Source organism: Lutra lutra, chromosome 1 (genome assembly GCF_902655055.1).
Source record: "Lutra lutra chromosome 1, mLutLut1.2, whole genome shotgun sequence".
NCBI lineage: Eukaryota > Metazoa > Chordata > Mammalia > Carnivora > Mustelidae > Lutra > Lutra lutra.
The window spans coordinates 79,250,941-79,272,191 of record NC_062278.1 but is presented as its reverse complement, the minus strand read 5'-3'; the positions used below and the strand labels follow the sequence as shown (position 1 = coordinate 79,272,191).

Sequence of the window (21,251 nt, the reverse complement as noted above, 5' to 3'; positions counted from 1 at the left end):
TAAGAGCACCTCAAATATTTAAGTGACTGCCTCAGACTCATTAGAGCCTGAGTGAAAGCAGCTAGAAAAAATTACAAAATCTTGTTGCTAAGTGCCCCTCAGGTTTGCTTACACGTTAAGTGACTATTTCCTGTGTGAAGGAAGCTACTGTTCAAAGTGCGCCTCAGTGACATTATAGATTGCTCCATGTCACTGACCTCCAGGGTAATTCCAAAGTGTAAACTCTGTGAGGGTCAAGGGTCTGTAATGAAAGAACAGCTCTAGCAAATGATTTCGCTCCTCAGATAAGAAAGAAGAAAGGAAGGACGGCTAAGACAGGGTCCCGTCTTGTGAGCTGAGGACCCCTAGTGGTCCCCGTAGTAATAGCTCCTTCTGAACTTCCAAGTGTTGCCTGGAGTGTGAGTATCGGAAACACCATTTTTCTGCTGTGATTAATAAAATACAGCATCATTTAAAGTACGGAAAATGTTACAATTGCTGTTCACTACTGTCATTCTTTTTCCATTAAAAGATACCCAAATTCCTGTGACTAATTGGAGAGAGTCAGATGTTTTGATGTTCCTCAAGTTTACAAACTCCTGCTTTAGACACTCATCTCCAGGACACCTACTCTATTTCTGATAAGTGGCACCCGGAGAGCTGGGCCCACTGAGAATAACAGAAATGTTCTATAGAATTCAAACAATAACAGAATTGTATTAATTATAAATAATATCTTACAATTAGAAAACAACAACAACAACAACACTGATCTACACCAGAGAATTTGCAGTCTTTGGCCAAATATGAAGAGGAAATCACATAGAACAGCACTAAAGGAACAAATGAGCAAATTTCTTCACATGGGAACTCTGGCTTTCACTGGCTATTAGTGGAAATTGCAAAATGTAAAGCTATATGGGATACCAGATATGGGATGGGATGTTGTTCTGACAGATCAAGAGAACTTAAACCGCTTGACATTTAATCAGTTCCACATTTTTGTGAATGGGATAACCCTCACTTCAACCAAATTTTTAATTCATTGTTTAGAAAATTCACATACACACACACACAAAGGAGTTATGGCATGGCCTGGCTCAGCTGTATGTGTGTAACCGCTTTTATCCCCCTGAATCAATTACTATTTCATTACTGAAGTATTCTCTTAGATCGCCTTATTTTCTGGTGTTAGTCTCCTGGGGAAGTCAGGCAAAAAAAAAAAAAAAAAAAAAAAAAAAAAAAAAAAAAAAAAATTCTTTAATAGAAAGAGAGTGCTCTGGAATTGATAAGAGAGAATTTTTTTCCCCTTAAGTTTTCCCTCCCCTACACTCAAAATAATACCAGCCAGTACTTAAAGTGTCAGGGGAGGAGAGGGCAAGATTTTTCAGAAAATACTGGGCAACACGTCACGATTCCGATTCTCACTCCTGGTACCGAAGGACAGTTACTGAGAAAAACAGCAAACGCCTTCCTCGCGATGGGTTAAAACCAGATGATGAATTTTCTTATCAACACGTTACTAAAGACAGACAGGCCTGAGTGCTTGAAAGGCGCAAAAATAATTTACTCTTCAGTCTCAGGTACGCAAATATACTTAAGAAAGAGAAGTTTTATTAGGGCAATTTCACTTTATTTTTCCATACAGCAAAGTCAACTACTGCAGTAATAATAAAATAAGCATAAAACAAATTGCAGCCCAAGACAAAATACATAATTTTAAGCAACTACAAGCAGAAAGTAAGTTGTGATTACATAATAGTAAAACCAAGCACATCTGTCCTTTCAGCAGATGAAAGCGGGAGGGTTGCTGGTAAGTGCAACATGATAGCCAGCTGGAACGAAGGCTGGATACACAAATTCATGAAACAAGTGCCCATTAATTACCATATTTGCTTTTTTGAGTGCTTCTGAGTTGAAAATTAAAACCGTGAAATTTGAACTGTGTTTTTTTTTTTCACCTGCTGAAAGAACAGGATCCTACGGCAATTAAAAAACAATCACATAACAACTATAGCTACGGTGTGCTGTTTGGTTTGCCTGCTTATGGTTTAAATTTTGTGAAAGTCAATACTTGTTTTGAAGATTTTTTTTTTGTGAACAATAAACCACTGAAATTGGCAGAAACTGATTTGTATCATATATGTCCTTAGTATAGTTCTCTCTTTTTTTTTTTTTTTTTTGTTTTTTTCGTTGAAAGTTTTAAACATGCAGTAGTTTCGAAAAATGTACGGAATATCTGATCCATGATTTCACCTTAATGGTTGAAGTACCTGCTATTTTTGGTAATGATCTTCAGGCAGATTTGGCCCAATGGAGTTTTTGTCAGTCATGAGATCTCGGAAGGATGGCATATCTTTCCAGCTGAAAAAATCCTGGCAAACTACAAGCTGTCCACAATAAAGCAAAGCAACATGTTTGAAGGGGTATGGAGTGCTAACTCTGTGCCACTTTTGCAAGCAATTTTGCTCAGTCTGTCATTTTATTAGCCTTAACAAAACTCCTTGTAATTATAGACGTTTTTATTCAAAATAAGATCTTACTATTATACAGGTTTCTCTCTTTTGACTATATACAGAAGTGCAAAAAGTCAACCTTCTCTCTAGACGTTCCAACATGCTAAATTGCAGCATAATCAACCCTCAAGAGTTTGCACACACGCTATAATTCTCATTACGTAAACTTTGAGTATTTGGATTATCAACAAAAAGTCCCTTGTTCTATTTATTGATTATGCAGCTTATTTATAACAAGGCCTGATATTCAGGGATTTCAAAAATATTAAACAATACTTTAACATTTGAAATGGATACAGTAGAAAATAAATTTTATTCTAATATCTAGGATCTAGATCTTCTTATAATAACTAATTACAAACAAAATAAATCATCAAAATATTACTCAATTGTCTGCCAGGATTGTTGCGATAGCAACAACTTAACTTCTTACTTAGCAATGATTATATATTTATAAGATATCCATATAAAAGATCTTTGTTCTTTTAATGAAAACTAGACAAGAACTAACAATGACTGACATTCTTACACTTTAATATTAAATCAGTAAAATATAAATCATTTAGTTAACAATAATACGAATATTTGTATGACACTACATGTAATTCAAAACTGAGTATGTTATGAAGGAAAAACTACTTTAATTTTTTTTGTATTTTGAAAAATTCATCGGTAAAATCTAATAAAACAATAGTCTATAAACTGAAATGGTATTCAATTGTTAATAGAAAATGAAATCTAATAAATGTAGGAAATGAAAAACTACATTTTAACAAGAAAAATAAGTAGTATTCTATAATGTAACTAACTACAATAACATGTGAAGTCACCATTACTCTCTTAACATGATTGAAATTACATTGGTATGGGTTCCAACCCGTAATGTAATAATCTAAGGCTTTAATAGATGTACAGTACAATCAGTAAAATCAACACATCAGTCTTATATTAGAAAGCATCTCTCTCAAGCATAAAAACTTGCAGTAAACTTGGAAGTATGGAAAGTTCTATAACCGAACTTTCGCTTCTCCCATTCCATACTATAACTACCAGTGACCTAGCCCCTACTTCAGCAATTTCTAGAACTGCTGAACAGAGCAAAAATATCCTTTGCTATAGCTGCAACATCCAAACCACAGAAAAAGGAATTCCTTTGGATGAATCCATTCTTAAAAACTGAATGCACATCTATTTTTTTTTTAATTTTGTAGAAGGCTTTCTAAGGCTATAAGCAGTTAATCTGAACAAAACAAAACAAAACAAAACAAATCACATATAAAATTCACCCATGTACTTAACCCACCCAATTACTAGGTTAATTAAACATTTCCCATTTTCATATTTTGGTTTATCATGCATCTGATGACAGTGCTGCTTTCTTCTTTGTTTAGAGTCACTATTTTAAATGTGACTGTGATGAAGCATTAAGCAAATGTGAAACCATTTTTGCAAAGCATTTATAGTCTTTTGACTTTTGACAGAGCTATAAATAGAAGCAAAATAATTTCCTCAAACATTTTTTTTGTTAACGTGTCTCAGAAATGGCATATCCCTTTTGAATAACATGTTATACAGTATAGTATGCATAAATATTACACTACAATGCATTAAAATAATTTTATATATATATATATCTATTATATATATCTCCAGTATGTGTGAGTTTATCTGTATCGAGAGAGTTTGTGTTGTGCTGTCTATTGTTACTGTAGAGTTAAATTGGCCATTTCTGAGACAGCTTTGGTTTCCAAAAAAAAAAAGAAAAAAGAAAAAAGAAAAAAAAAAGAATGGTGCCCTTTGACTGATTAGTACTAGCAAATAAGCAACAAAATGTGGCTCTGAAAACAATAACACTGAAGAAATAATACTCTAATTTGATGTACAGTCTATGGCACTTCATGAGAATCCTTAACAACATGGTACTTAAAGCCATGATGTGCTTTAAAAGATACACAGTTGTGGTTTTGCTTGGCACATTCATCTCTGTCAGATCCCTCCCTCACCACATCTTAAAATCTATTACATTAAAAATATTACTCTTAAACAAAAATGACTGTGCATGCACGCTCTCGTCTATAATGGCAATTTTAAATAAAGGTGCACCTTTGTTATTGTAAACCTTGAAAGAAATAAACTATTTTTAAAAAATTATATCTTGGTCTACAGACGTACCAATACATAAGAGAATCATGGTTACACCATAGTCTGTCTTTTCCAGATGGCATGAATATATAGGAAACTAATTAGGTATGCATATCTTAATGCATAACTCTGTGCTAGAAAAGAAAGACAATGTTGTTCTTTTAGACAGGAATATCACCTCAGCACAAATATCAATTAAATGTACAAAGTGTATAGGCAACAGTGTGCAGTGGATTTCCATGTTGTCTTTTCTTCTGGTTAACATGCAAAATGTGGCTGTCTTGTGGCTGAGGGGTTTTGTGTGTGTTGCTTGACGGTATATACAATATGGCTAATGACCTCGTCCTTTACTCTAACCAAGCACACTGTCCTTTCCTCTTTAGTATGATCTACAAGGGAAAAAGAGATAAGCTTTGTTAAACCAGACAGCAAAGCAGTTGCCAATACATACCGAATATGAAAATTACATTTCTGGATTTCAAGGGTAAATACACGTACGTTGTTCTATCTTCATATAAAAACAAAAAACCCTTCACAAGTACAAGTGGACCTAAATTCACACCTCTAGGAGAGTAACAGGACAAGCACAGCTTAATAAAATCATAGGCTCTTCTGGAATATTACCCAGTACGGAGCTAAAAGTATAAAAGATATTTGGAGAATCAAGAGGCAGAACGTCGTCGAGCTCTTTTGGAGCGCAGTCATTGGGGCGCAGAATTTAAGTTCGCTTTAATTCATCTCTTTATGGTTTAATAAGTTTCAAGAGTCATCACCTGGCCCTACAAAATGAAAATCCATGCAACACTAAGTCCTGTTAAACATGGCTCATCCTGTTTGGGTGCTTGATTAGCACAGTGTATGGCAGGGGGCAGAGGGGTAGAAATTATACTTTAAATAACTGTTTTGGATAATTTAAAGTTTGGGATTTTTTTCCCCGCTAAAGCCAAGGGAAAAAAAAAAAATCTCTTGTGCTCCTGACAAATGAAGGTGGAAGAGATAGGACCACGTACTTGTGAATTAACAGTTCCAGTTCTTACATGACTTTGTTCTCATCAGAGGCTGTTTACATAGTAAAAGTATGCTTTAGAATACAATCGTGCGAATGAAAGAAGTCACCATTTTGCTATACTCAATGACCAGTTTAATTATTGCGGCTTCTCATGAAATAAGCAATCACTTGATAAATAAACACTACATTAAGAGTCGAAGCTTCAGTACAGACAAATCCACTGGTTTGCTACTTGGTAAACTTACAGCCACTTGGTATCATTTTTTTCAACCTGGATTATTGCTCAGAACTAAACATAGTTACATATAATACATTTGAAACATACCCAAATGATTATAAAAGCTTGAAGTCCCTCTTTTTTTAAACATGTCAAAAGGAGAATTTTTCTTCCAAACCTACATACTACAAAGTGATGAGCGTTGCTTATTAAAAAATGTGGCTCTTGGGGACGCCTGAGTGGCTCAGTGGGTTAAGCCTCTGCCTTCGGCTCCGGTCATGATCTCAGGGTCCTGGGATCGAGCCCTACATTGGGATCTCTGCTCAGCAGGGAACTTGCTTCCCCCTCTCTCTCTGCTGCCTCTCTACCTACTTACGATTTCCCTCTCTCTCTCTCTCTCTGTCAAATAAATAAACTCTTAAAAATAAAATGTGGTTCTTGTTGAGGACAATTTATTATCAGGTTATTGAGAAAACTTATGAAGTAGACAAAAATCATTTTTAATAATTTAATTCATGATGGCAGCATGTCTCTGGTAGTACTTCTTGGATTGCTCTCAAATTCTATCTTCTTCTCCTGCCTGGGCTCAACCTCTGTCCACTTATCGTGATGGATTATGACCATAAGGTATTCGGAACTGCTTCTCCACCACCAACTCCTCACTCAACACACTGTCCCTTCTTCAGAAAGGCCCTCACGCCTCCCTTCTCTCTATAGCAACCATCATGGCCCCGATTCACTTGTTTTCTGACTCTGCTGGAAAAAAGTTGCTCCTTCATCTTTGCTCCAAGAGAAATTTGTTCAAACCTCTCTTATTTTAATATAGTGTGCTGAAATTTACATCTTGATCTCATTGACATGGTAGCACATGGTAACACCGAGCAGCACACACAAAAAAAATCATTTGTAAATGTGTTCATGCACAGATACATGAAGGGAAACAACAAGAAGGATCACCCATCTTATTACCAGATTCAGTTTTAAATGTGGTGGCTGTTTTCAAGTATCAAAAATATTCTGAGGGGCGCCTGGGTAGCTCAGTGGGGTAAAGCCTCTGCCTTTGGCTCAAGTCATGATCCCAGGGTCCTGGGATCGAGCTCCGCATGGGGCTCTCTGCTCAGCAGGGAGCCTGCTTCCCCCTCTCTCCCTCTGCCTGCCTCTCTGGCTACTTGTGATCTCTCTCTGTCAGATAAATAGATAAAATCTTAAAAAAAAAAATTCTGAGTACATATGATAGCTTGAATGCATGTACTCTGAATGAAGCAGACCCTCTCAGGATAAAAACTGGCCACCTTTCACAAGTATCTCAGTCAATGTGTTTGAAGGGAAATCACAAGCGTTTCAGATTATTTTTGAGCAATGGCAACATCTTCAGAATTATGCAATCCTCTAAGGTGACCACTTTGAAGTACCTGAAATTCATCTGGATACGTGGATGTATATGTATGCCTAGATTTGGTGTGTGTATATACCTATTTAAAGTCCACCTCTGGGGCACCTGGGTGGCTCAGTCAGTTAAGTGTCTGCCTTCGGCTCAGGCCATGATCCCAAGGTCCTGGGATCGAGTGCCACGTGGGGTGGGAGAAGCAGGGAGCCTGCTTCTCCTTCTCCCTCTGCTCCTTTCTGCCCTGCTTGTGCTCTCTCTCAAATAAATAAATAAAATCTTTAAAAAAAAAAAAAAAAAAGTCCAACACTTTACATTAAAATAACCCTGTGTGTGTGTGTTTATGTTTGTGTGTGTGTGCTAAAGCATGGAGTCAAGAGGGTACATGTTCTCCTTTAGGATTTAGCAAAAAAATTAAAAAATATTTTTAAAAAAAGGATTACCTACACCAGGGCTCAGCAAACTGCTACCTGGGAGCCAACTGGGCCTGCCACCTAGCTCTGTAAATAAAGTTTGATTGTGACAGAGACTCACCCCTCCATTTCCATATCACCTCTGGCTGCTCTCCTGCTGGGGGATGGGGGTGGGGCGGAGCTGAAGACTTACAACAGAAGAGTGGCAACAGAAGCCACAGGGCCCACACAGCCACAGATACTTTACTACCTGAGCTTTTCAGAAAAAGTCTACCAACTCCTGATGGATACCATCCATTTAGTTTTTTAAGTCCTATTTTTCTTTCTTGTGTTTATTTCTACTAAAAATAACAATCTAATCAACAAATTTTATTTTCCCTAAGTATTATGTATATTCGCATGATATTAACATATGTATTCTAAGTGTGTATGATAAGATTCTTTATAACCCATTTAAAGTAAAAATGTGAGACCTTCCTTAGTCCACTCAAAACCTTCAGTACTGAAACATATGCTATGTCCTAAGTTCATTCATTCATCTAAGCTTTGTTTAATTTGTACCTTCTACTTAAGAGAACTGTGCCAAGCACTAGGCAGGTGTTCAATTAAGCATAGGAAGATGCTGAATTTAAAAAATAATTGAAATAACATAAAACATATAAACATTTTCTCATAAAAGTTTTGCAAAATTTTCTGAAGCGCATAATACAAGGTTATCTTAAAAAACCATTAAGAATAAATACACACTATATATAGGACATAATGAACTTACTGTTTAGTGATGAAAATTCTACATCTGGGTTACATACTTGTGGCTAGTCAGATGTTCGGCAGATATTATGGGTATCTAGCAAACAAAAAATTATCTGATGAATGATCCATGCAAGCAAGCCAACAACCAAGAGATGAAAACATTTTAATATTAAATTTTTTTTAAGAGAAGTGAAATTCAGCTGTGAGGTGACAGTCCTTATCTGGCCAACATAACAGTAAGTTAATGTAGACTTAATGTCAAGGTAGCAACTCATTGTTTTAAAATCTTTGTGTTAAATACTAGTCTATAAATGTTATCAGTTTTTAGGAAGTAAGAGAAGTAAAACTATCAAAAATTCATGCACAGCAGTAATTGAAAGAAGCCCTTTTTGTTGGCCTACACACACACACACACACCCCTGTGGTTTCACTTAGGGAGTCATCCAGAAATCAAAGTAGGAAATGCCTTGCCTACTTTTGTGCAACCGATTTCTCATTTTCGTTCACCTTATGGTTTCTAGCTTTTTTTTTTTTTTCCAAATTAAAAATACCAGGTAATAATTTTAAAGGAGTACTTCAAAGGAACCCGAGAGGAGCCGAGGTTCATTTCAGAACCTATTTCTGAATCCCGGTGGCACAATTTATCGTATTATAAATGGGCATGAGAGTCAAAGTTGAGAAAGAAAATACAGGAAGAAATCAATATAGAGGTGCCTCATCACAATGGTCCCCAAAGCAGTGAACTTCCAATTTGTAGCCTGATTCTCCTCCAACCCAGAACTGTGGCCGCTAATCCGGGAGCAGGCAGCGCGGGTAGCGAGAGGCAGTCAAAGGACCGAAAGCACAGGTTCTAACCCGAGGGGGACCCATTTCTTGGCTGTGGAACCTTGAGCCAAACGCTAAATTACTCTGTGGTTAAAAGCTTCTTGTCTACAAAATGGCGCTCATCCCAACTCCACAAGGCTGGCGGGAGAAGAGAGGCATCGCGTCCATGAAGGCATTTCGTTGTTGTCGTCTCAATTTAGATGTCCTAGACTAATTCAACAGATTGCAATCCACCGTCTGGAGTGTAAATTAATATGTCTCTATTTTATTTCCATTTCTCAGCTGACATCTTTACACAATTGTACGGCATCGGCAAATGGCACGAAAATGTGCTCCAAGCATAATGAAGCTTCTCATACCATTTTTCCTGCTGCTGCAGGACAGGATGTTGCACCCAACAGTGTAGAAGCATCAAGGATGGGGCTGTCGAAACAGACCAAGGACCTTCAACACCAATCGATGCAGATGAAGGGCCAGCTATAAACTTCTGCATGCATGCAGGCTGCATTTTGTGGCATCAGCTATTTCCAGCATTGCTAATATACTGTAGGCATATACATATGTATGTATATGTAGATATAATATATGTGTGTATATATATATCCATTTCCCTTTTCTTTCTTTTGGTTGTAAAACAGTACGAAGACCCAAGATTATGCATGAAATGGTCACAGCACAATGCAAAAAGTAAAGTGTCCCCTACAACCCAGGTGGCCCAGGGCACGTTGGAATTTGCTTGGCTGTAGATCTGCTTACACCAGCAATTCTGTCGTCATCCACGGTAAACTCACAGAGCTCGGCATCATCGATTTGCACCATAAATGGATCGTGTTGAATCCATTAAGAAATTTCTGCCATGGATTACTTACTAACATGCCACATATGCACAATCTAGTATTCTTGTAAATGAGTCTGATGTGTTAGCATAAATCCAGGGCTATTTTGACAAGCTTCAGAAAAACTAATGGTTCTTTGCCAAGAAATGTTTAAAGCTTGTCTGAAACTTTAAAATACATCCATTTTGGCAGGCTGCGTTTGAAAGTTGTATAATGGCTACACTAATAGTTTACAGTTCTTCAACAGGACGTGGTATCCTGGGGAGGGCAGGATGCCTACTTCTCACAGCCCGAGCTACAAATTCAGATGGCACTTAACTGGCCTTTTCTGCCCAAGGGGTTACATGTTGATTCCCATCTGATGCTGGTTCTTTTGCTTCATCTGGCTATACTTAACCACAGTCTGTGGGTGATCTAAAATTGGATTTGGCTCTAAATTTTTTCACATGCTATCAACTGTACTGAACTTTGCTTTCATAACGAACACCTATAAGTTAAAGCCAAAACCTACTTTACCTAAGTCTGACTTTGATTCAACCGTTATTTTCCAGAGTACAATTTAAAATAGGATCAAAGAATGCTGTCTGAATCGATGTCCATTTTTAAAACTTCAAATATTTTAATAATCATTTTCTTTCATATAGTCATTCTTAAAGGTTTTCTTTATAAAATTCTTATAAAATTCAAATTTCTGAAAAAGATCCCACTTACTTATGAGTAAACTGTGAAATTGTTACTCCCTGAACTTGTACGGAACGCAGAATGACTCAATTTACCATCTTTGATGTCTTTTTTTTTTTTCCCTTCGTAACTCTCCAAAATCTATGCTGGCTAATTACAGAAATAAGAGTTCATAGGGTTTTTTGTTTTTGTGTTTGTTTTTCCTCAAGAGCACTGAGAATCAAAACTTGGATGCCAATTTAATTTATTTTGAATCTACAATCTGCTTATCAAACAAAACCCTCATGAATTTGTAACAAACTCTATTTACAAGACTGGTCATTTGTGGCATATAGAATGTATTTAAACACTTTGCTTTTTGTTAAGAATTTGGGCAAGCACTAAGAAATGGTATAGCCAAATGTTTACAATAAACACCTAAAATCAGCTGCATTTTTGATCGGCCAAAAACACCTGCACAATTGAGACCCAGTGAGAATTGCTTGTGTAAATATCATTTTAGTAGCTTTAGAAATGGAGCCGCGACAACTTTGGAGCACTTATCAATGGCATAAAAGCATTCTGCTGCTCATCATAGAGAGAATGTGTAGGCCAACAAGAGGTATCTTTGGAAACCCCATGCTATTAAAGCACCCACCACAGCCCTCACGTACGCACGCTTCCCACTGACCTCAATGGGAAATCCGGTGCGTAAGGGCTGTTGGATCGAGCCCTATTAGAGTTGGTTTTTAAGAAACAAAGCTGTAAATTAGCAAACCTGGTTGGCTGTGGCTGTTGCAGCGAAGGGAACACTTGTGGCAGATGTTGTTGCTGCGGACACAGTGGCTGGCGTAGCACCGTGCACCATGGGAACTTTCGGAGGGAAAATCATATAAGCAAACATACAGAAGAGTGTAGCAATATGGAAACCATGGCAACATGGAGGAGATAATTGGGCATGGTGTTTATCACAGCAATAAGCCATGTGACGGGACATCATCACCAGCGAGTGACATGCAATCACAGCGCAAAGCAGGACAACATTCCAAGGAGAGAAGGGGAAGGGGGATGAAAGAGAAAAAAAAGGGGAAAAAAAGCTTGTTACCATCAAATCAAGAAAATTGACACAACAGGCTTAATTTGCTACGTCAAAAACAAGAATTTTATATAGTGTTCATAGTCAGACATTCAAAATCTACGTCAAAATACAGGTATTTACTTCATTTATACAGTTATCCGTTTGAATGAATGTACTTTTTCTTATTTATTATTATAAAAATACACAATATATTACTTTTATGATATAGATTGTTTTTTGTTGTTACACACCAGAACTCATAGTCCAATCAAAATCCACCAAAGGTGACTAAAGGAAACTTGTGTGTAAAGAAAACATTTATGTGAGTCCATGTCAATTAAATAGAAAATGGCATTTAATTGACAGGTGTTAGTAAAAGGGAAATGGACTTGCCCAATAGGATATAAGTTAAACTTAGCAGTGGATTTTGAGGGGCTGTGAGGTGCACCACAGGTTTAAGATAATCAAGAAACAAAGCTGGCACCTACCAACACTTGTAGCGGGTGTCATGCACAATATTGAGCCTGCCCATCATGCATTGCAACAGGAAGGTGGATTTGAAAAGGGAAAAGAATTAAAACATCCCATCACACGTGTAATTAGGAAATTCATTTGAACAAAGAAGAAAAATTGTTATTATGGGAACAGTGGCATGTAACTGTCAGCACAATCAAATCATACAATAGCACAGTGATCAATTAGAACTAGTCTCAAGTGAAGAATAAAAGCCAGTTTAACTGTGTGCTGGTACACTTTGTTTCTCCTCATCGCTGCCTATAAATAAACGTATGCTGGGAGAAGTTTGAACTTGCTTCGTTCTTTTAAAAATCGTATCGTAATTTGTTTTGTTTTAATCTACTTACTAGCCATCTGGCGGCTTTGCTATTTCTGACTTTAACATATGACTGTATTAACATTTTCTTTATATTGCTCACTTCTTAAATAATTAGAGAAATTATTTATTATTAAAATGCTAGGTAATCCAATGCACAGAACTGGCTTAACAACATAATAAAACCAAAACATTCATTTTCATTCCCTTGGTTTTATTTCCCTGTTCACCGTAGCGGCAACCACACAGACAGGAAAGGGGTGGTGACCATCCATCCGTATGGGAATTTTATTGGGAGGGGTACCAGGCAATAAATTATGCATAAAGAGAAAGTGAAACTTCAGCCTTGCCTTTGTTTGGAATTCAAATGTAGAAAAAACATTTAGGGGGCTCTACTTCTATGTCTCAAAGTGGTTTGCTTAATAGGTATCTGGGGAAACAGACTGGTTTTCACCGCTGGGTTAGACCTTCAGGACTTCTTAGAAGAGCAAATGTTCTACAAAATTGCACATACAAAAAAATCACTGAATAGGCTTCAGTGAAAACCCTGAATGGGAGATAATGAAGATCTATCCATCGCATATGGGGGCTTAAGAGTGATGTTTCGATTGTTCCAACCACGGTGTTAAGATGTTACGTATATAGTCCCTGTTCTCTTCTACATATAAACAGTACAAAATGTAATTTTTTTCTCCCGAGTACAGGGCCCTTCCCCACGTAAAGAACTACTGTTCTTTCTATGAGATTATTTTAGATCTCTAGGTTTTAAAATATCAAATGATTTTATATTTCTATCTAAATCTTGGCACAGCCTATCTAAACACTAGCGGCATCTGGGATGAACATTTGTTAGAAAAATATCTGCCAGCTGAGTCTTGTCAGAGATGGCCCTACAAAACAAAGCTGCCACTGAGAAACACTGGGCTGGCTTCCCTGTAACAGCTGCAATTAGTCTGTTATCACAATCAGACGGTGGGCCCAAGGATCAGTGATCCAGCTCGGTCAAGGTCAAGGAGCTGGGGAGGCATCCTCTCAGGTGGAGTAGTGATATTACCTGGACAGGCTTTTTTTTTTTTTTTTTTTTTTGGAGACACTTGAAGATCTCTATCATTTGCTACTACTACCGCGTCAAAGACTTGTGAGAGACGACAAAAAAAACAGACCAGTAATAACAAAGACGTTAACTGGAGACAGTAGAACAAGTGAAAATTTAATCCTGGGTCTAGATCCTGGGACATCATTATCCTCTCAAGGTGGGGGCAAGGGGACTGGGAAAAGAGAGGATGAGATGAATGAAAAGCAGTAATGTGGTATTCCAGGAATATTAGAGCCAGCTTGAGTACTGTACAGGTTGTATGTTTTAAATTTACTATTTATTGTTATGCTGCACTTTGTCCATTATATTTCATCCCATGCATAATTTAGCCTGCACATGCTGAAAATGAGTTAACTCTCCTATCTGTCTAAAGCTTCTGTGATCTGAATTTTAGTCTGAGTTATCTTCCTTGTTACCATTATAACCAGTGCACACAGTTTTGAGAGGGATTTGCAGCAAATAAACATAAGGCAGCAATGAAAATACTAGCCAGGTGCAATAACTCACAAAAATGAAGACATAATGCTGTAGGACCCACTTACCAAAACCAAAAATCACTTTGAAATGACCATAATATCCATCTTTACATCAAGTGAGTTGATTTACTAATAATGATGCACAAAGAGCCAATTGAAATTTTTAAAATTTTCCACACAAGGTAAATTTTAAGTGAATGTATTTTGTCAATTTCCAATTTCCCCTATGAGGATATTTGCATAGCAGAACGATGTGTTCCTGAGGAATGCATTACTGTTTGAAGATGCAGGAAAAACAAGTAGGAAGGTAATTTACAAATGCAATGTTTGCACAGTTAAAAATACTTCAAGGAGAAGGGAAGGATTTTAATGGAGATTTGGCTGGAGGTTTGAATTTGAATGTGATAATGCAAGCCTATGTATGGTTAGAAGTTATAAAGCTGATTTAAGGTCTTCTAAAATTTGTATCATTTAGGACTAAATTTGTGTCCTTTAGGGCTGAAAGTTCACAATCAATTGAATTAGTCTCAAAATTGATATCCGAAACAGCAACAGCTTCATACAGTTTATTTCTGTTTCTACTCAGTGTTTTGAATTCTATTCGATTGTACTACTGACTTCAAGAAATAACAAATAAAACCTAGTGCTTCCTACCTTCCAGGCTTTATTCTAAACTCTTAGACCTGCGTATGGAAGTGCTTTGAGAGATTGTTTTCTGAAATTGTTTAACACTCCTTTAAACACAACCTTATGAAATGATTACCATTAGTATCCCCATTTTATTGATGAAAAAACAAGGCATAAAGAGAGATTATAACTTGTGGTGGAGCCAGATTTAAATTCCCAAGCCTGATCTCTAATCACTACACTGAGTTTCAAGTAAACCATCTGCATTAATTTCATTAATTATAATAAAAGTGACAAGCTGGGAAATTTTGTTTTGTTTTGTTTTCATGCCCCTGCACCTCCCCTCTCATTCCCATTCCCCGCCCCCAAAGAAAATTTCCTAGCCTTCTGTTTCTCTACGTCTGGTAAGCCGCAGCACAAGCCAAAACTGAAGTTGCTTAAAGCACACTATTTTTAGATGGTTTTAAACCACAAGCCCACACTGAGGGGAGTATACTAGGAGGAGAGAAGAGAGGTGGTCTTCAGAGGACTGCAAGTAAACAAAAATGGTGAGGGAGAATGGGGAGAAAAATCCCACAAGATACAGAGGATGGGAGTCTGCAGGGTGGTGAGTAGTTGGGCACACAGCCTGTTCTTCCACAACCAACCCACAGGCACGGGCTGTCAAAGGAAAGGGCTGCTTATGAGGATAAGGAGCTCATGCAGGCACACCTGTACCCAAGGCAGCCCCAGGAACTCTGGAGTGCCTGCCTCGCTGAGACCCCAGAAGCTCGGGCAAGAATCACACCAGCAGTGACCAGTGCTGGCTAAAGATGGAGAATGGGCAGCCTGTCTACCCTACTGGACCACACAGGACCTCTCCCTGTGGGTGAAGATAGGAGGGAAGGGAGGGGAGGAGGGAGTCCTGGAATCCTAGCAATGTCTGGTATTTCTATCCAACACGGTGAGCTTAGAATTTAGAAGTGGACTGAATTTAATTAAATCCAAGAAAATAAACAACTGGTGTACATAGCAGTGATATTTCTCACCTACTCTAATCTCGGGGGTGAAACTCATACCTACAACATAAGTAGACCCTAGATTACGCATGTACAAATAATTTAGTCTTAAAGGGTGAAGATTAAAAAAAAAAATAGTACGTATCTAAAACTTTAAAAAAAAAAAAAAAAAAAAAGAAACTTGAATGTGAACTTAAGCTACTATCTGCATTTATTTTTTAAGTGACATGGAGGGTACAGAACCCCAGTCATGGAGTCAGGTTATCAATAAGGCCTAGTTCATCTTTTAGGCCAAATCATTTTTTAGGACTTCATGTAAAGAGCTCATAGATGTTCAGAGACTGACTGAAACCCATCTGACCTGATTTCAAGTTCTATCTAAACCTTACAAGCCATGCAACTTGGAGCAAATCACTGGGCCTCTCTAGGTCCCAAATTACTCATTGGTGAAATGGGACTAAAATGCTAACCTTTCAGGGTTGTTGTGAGAACAAATGAGATAATGTATATATAATGTATGTATCCAGTGTAGTATGGCACAGAGCAAACACTCAATAAAGGTAGCTCTTTTAAACAAAATATGTGAAACAGCTGGGTCAGAAGCCGGAGAGAGTCCTGGGGCTTGGAACTGGAGAGAATGTAGACCTTCTAAAGGATTAACATTATGTTTTTATTTAAACTGCTAAACACTAAACACTAAAAACACTGCTAAACAAATATTTCTTGATTCTAGGTTTAGCTCCTGGGTTATAAGTTTATAATCCCTAGTGTCAGTACTGGTACACCGCGTGGCATTGATTCAATGAATGGATGGATGGATGGGTGGCTGGGTGGGTGGCTGAGTGGATGAAAAGGGGGAATGAAAAGAGGAAGGAAGGGAAGGGGGAGAAGAGAGAAGAAGAAATAGATGTTCTCAGAAGGACAGATGGATAAAGGGATGGATGCATGCATGCAGGGAGGGATAAAAGATGCATACGTGCCACGTAGGTCCAATTTTGTTATTAAAAGTTATGAAATACAGTAATTTTTTTATCCAGCTACCTGGCTTGCCGCTGAACCCAGATCTTTTGCCAGCAACCTAGTCTGTACACATGGTCACCTCCTCTAACGACTTAGGCAACTATGCTTCACTGTAACTTCAACGAAATAGACCTACATACACCTGAAGTTATTACTGAAGCAAGAGACTACAGGGCTCTAAAACTCCAAGCAGCAAAAAATAAATAACTTCTATTTTCTTTCCAGTTCCAATACAGCCTCCAGAATATACCTTCCAGATTATTATACTGTAGGCAGTTAGGATGCTCTGATCATATAATTCATCTGTATGTCTGCAGAATAATGTAGTTTTTGGAAAAAAAAACTTCCTTTTCTCCCAGGTATTATATATGTGATTGTAGGGATTTGTGGTAGGATGGATTTCCTGTAGTTCCTAACAAGCTTTTAAAAAACTGAGATAGTTGGAAACATTTTTTTAAATTTAGAAATTTCACATATAAACATCCAAATGAGGTGAATAACTGGAAAAGAAAACTCAAGATCTGGCAATCCTGGACATCAGGGCCACTACATTAGATTGTGCAGGCTTGCACAACCAACCACAGGAGGCAGAGGCACAACTACCCTACAACGTAAATGGAGCCGCAAAAGATGTGCAGTGTACAACAGGTACAACCTGCCAGGCAGATATTCCTCTGAGGCAATTAAAGACTAAGTCAAAACATTCACTTTTAGATTGAGCCTGTGCTCCCCAGTGCCTCCCAGACCCCACAGTTCCTAATTTATTTCTTGTTCCATTTGTTTATGTTTCCTGCCTGGCCCCTGAGGCATTTTTGTTTACATTCTCCGCATTACATTTCTTTCCCTTCTGGCTGTCTGACAAAGTGGTTAGGCAGAAGTAAAGATGGGCTCTCCGTTTTAACCTTTTAATGTCACAGAGCCAATTTTTTTGTACTCAAGCACGTATGACAAATAATGACAACAGTTTAAAAGAATGATGAAGGTATTACCTACTTCTGATTATGTGACTAATAAAAGTTAAGCCCCTTAAAACTGGGTTACAAATAAGTGTAATTTTATATTACTATTGCAATAATTTCATATATTTGTTAAAATATCAAGAACAGAATACAGAATATCTCTGATGCAAAATTCATCAAAAAATGCAAATATGTCTTCATATTTTCAGCACATTTCAATATAGTGAGACACATTTTATTTAAATTTACAATGCTTAGCTTCTCAACAGAGAGATAAGTATGATTTTGAATTATGAATGTATTTATTGTTCTATCCCTGACTTGATTCTTACCTAGCATCTTTTGCTCTGTCTTATCCACAGACTAAAACCCTTCTAGGGAGAGCCTACTGTCATAAATATCATTGTATAATGCAGTTAATGGTTAAGCTTATTTAGAAAAGTTCTTAGTCATTAGAATGTTGTTGGAGAAACTAACGTAAAACTCACTTAATAAGACAGAAATGTTAGATTTCCTTAAATAATACATGGAATAAGTTAGATTTTTTTTATTGTTAGATTTTTAAAGACATTCACTTTGAATGGCAATGTTTCATTCCTTGAAAATAAACTGATAAAGATAATCTTTAATTTCTTCAAAGAGATTATGGTAGTTACCTAGCAACTCTTTAAACTTTGTTTAGTGAACCGACTATAGAAAAACTGACAGATTATTTATTGAAGATGGCATAAATCTAGGGGCATGACAATTTATATAAAAGCAAAAAGGTTAAATTCTGGGAATCTCCAAACACCTGTGTAAGTTGAGAAAAAAGTTTTAATCTTATAAAAGGTAAGAGAAATATATAAAATATAAGAGAGATTTTCTCCTCTGAATGCAATAAATACCTTGCAGATCAAAATGATTTAATTTGTATTCTAAAATGGACAATCTGCATTTTGATAGATCCTATTTCGTGAGTACAAATATTTTATCCATGGTGCCTAAGGCACATGTTAGTCTAATTCACAGAACACTCTTGATACTCTAATTCATTGAATGTTGCTACAGATTCTACATATGGATGGCCAGCTTTCAGAGATGCACTATATAAAAGTTGTGGTTCGTAGTAAAAACTAATGTGAATATAATTTATTCTTTTGTTCATGATTAAAAAAATAAATGATCACATTCCCTCATGGCATTATGAACCTAATGCATTTAAATACTGTCAATATAGGGTAATATACTAATGATGCTGGACCTCTGACCTACACACCTTGTCATTAATTTATTAAATTAATTAGTAAGATAAAATCATCTTATTAAATAAATCTCTGAAGCCATGGTAATTATTTTAGAAAGGTTAAGAGGGAAAGAGGAAAATGGGATTAGAGTCTCTGGCTAGTTGAATTCCAGATGACAAGAAGTTTAATGTGTATTTTCTGAGATAATATGTTTTTTTTTCCAGATTATAGTAAGTTTAATATGTATTTCTTCCTCTGCATGAAGAGCAAAAATAATAAATTTTAGAGTAATTAAATGACCGATTAATGTTTCTAAATTTTATATCCTTGTGGAGAGCTCTAGAGTATGTTTATGTGACTAAGTTGAAATCAACTGAAATCACAAATGGGTAACTCAATAGTAGATGTAAACTTCCCTGGGCACTTAGGACTATTTCAATATTAGCTCAGGAGCAAATAATGATTTTAGGCAATCTACTGATTGGTACCAATAAGAGTACTCTTTATGAGCTCCGGAACACAGAGCCAGTTTTGTTTATTCTCCACCTCAAAAACAAAAAAGGCTGACTAATAAAAATCAAAACTGGAAGTGTCATTTCATCAAATTCAAATTTACTCTATGGAATCATCAAGGCAAAGGGGTCTTACAGCAGGAAAGTATCATAAAATAGCTTGACAGACATACAACAGTGTTGAGGAAAGAGGAAAAAAAAAAAGAGAGAGAACTGTATTTCAATTCCAAATTACACAAACAAAAATAAATCTAGAGAACATCACACTAATCTTTCATCCACTTCTCATTAAGCTAAAATTCTCAGTTTTTAAGGAAAATCACATGAGATACCTCAGGTCAGTTTCCACTGTGGACCACCTTACCTTTCACCTTATCTACGGCTAACAGCAAATTATTGGGGACGTGGCTTATCTGCTCTACCAGCACAACTCCCTGCAGCTCATCAGATTCGTTCATGAACAAGCTCAGACCCCTTACCTGGTGGGAGAAATGCTGTATGTTGTTGCAACTGCATGTTGGCTAGAGCCTGTTGGTACTGGAAAATACCAGTGTTAAAGACTGCGGTGGCACCGTTGGTTTTTTCAAGAGCAGGCCTCTTTGGTAATGGGGGAAGTACAGCTTGAGGAATTCCCTGTTTAGTGAATGAGTATAAAAAACAAATACCAGTAAAAAGAGAAAAAGAAAAAAGAAAAATCAGTTGAAGGCTAAAATTGTTAGGAAGCATGAGCAAGCAAGCAGCAGAGCATTGAACTACCCAGGTTGGGGGAAAAATCCAATCAACAAAAATGAAAGGAAAAAAAAAAAAGGCAAGATAAAAGCTTTAAAAGAAGCATTATTTTTGTCCAAAAAAAAAAAAAAAAAACACAAAAAACAAAAAACAAACAAAAAAACCTGAACCAAACCCAACAAAAAAAGAAAAACCCCACTAGGACAAGATCACATGTTATAATGTGTTAAAGTGTTTTAGGTCCCATAATGCTTCAGGCTTTCTGTGAGAAGCCACTGATTTGGGGAAAGAAGAAAAGCTGCACTGCGAGCTCCATGAGGATTGACGAGTATAAGCAATGTTAATAGTTAATTGTACAGAGTGACCGAAACAGGTAAAATAAAAACTAATCCCAATCTGCTCCTCCCCCACCAGACCTATCTAGACATGCAAATGTCCCAGAGCATGCAAGTTTTTTTTTTTCTTAAACACTGAACTATAAATATTAAAAAATAAATAATTCTATCACTAAAGCCATGCTAACCAAACAGGTACATAAATATACAGTCAAAAATACATTTTTAATGTCCTTAAAGTATTTCACTAGAACATTCTACAATGTAGTTAAACTGAATGTGGGCTGCTGGGCTTTTGGAATCTTTCATGGTATGATATCCGTCCAGGTACTTATAGTATAGTCTTTCCACTAATTTTGTCAGGAAACCACACTCAGTTTTTCATTGTACTTTACAATTTTATAACAGAAAAAGGAATATATATTTTTAAATTGATAAAAAAAAAAAACTTGTATCTACAATAAAGCTACATGCCAAGCTAAAAGGTGAAAGGTCATAGTACCAGGTCAAAGGTTGCCTCGAGGGGTCGCTTCAGTGATTTGACAGCCGACTGAGTCTTAATTAGCAGGCAGCGAGCACATGATGGCAATGGGCCAGTGGGGTTCAAGCGCATTAACATAAACAGCAAG

At 36.9% G+C, this 21,251-nt stretch overlaps 1 protein-coding gene across 19 annotated transcripts in view; it reads right to left on the bottom strand.

The window, feature by feature from the left end:
* Window positions 1–1,563: 1,563 nt before the first annotated feature.
* Window positions 1,564–21,251, bottom strand: part of MBNL1 (muscleblind like splicing regulator 1) — a 202,478-nt gene continuing 182,790 nt past the window's right edge. For 11 of the 19 annotated variants that reach the window (XM_047728285.1, XM_047728339.1, XM_047728267.1 and 8 more), the window contains 6 exons: window positions 21,125–21,178; window positions 20,038–20,191; window positions 12,301–12,336; window positions 11,513–11,607; window positions 8,433–8,507; window positions 1,564–5,026 (listed from right to left, as the gene is read on the bottom strand). In XM_047728285.1, the coding sequence (XP_047584241.1) occupies window positions 8,451–8,507; window positions 11,513–11,607; window positions 12,301–12,336; window positions 20,038–20,191; window positions 21,125–21,178 (396 nt within the window). In that variant the 3' untranslated portion in view covers window positions 1,564–5,026; window positions 8,433–8,450. Of the gene's footprint in view, window positions 5,027–8,432; window positions 8,508–9,597; window positions 9,662–11,512; window positions 11,608–12,300; window positions 12,337–20,037; window positions 20,192–21,124; window positions 21,179–21,251 lie in introns of all 19 variants that reach the window. The other 8 variants (XM_047728313.1, XM_047728250.1, XM_047728319.1 and 5 more) reach the window with 5 other exon arrangements.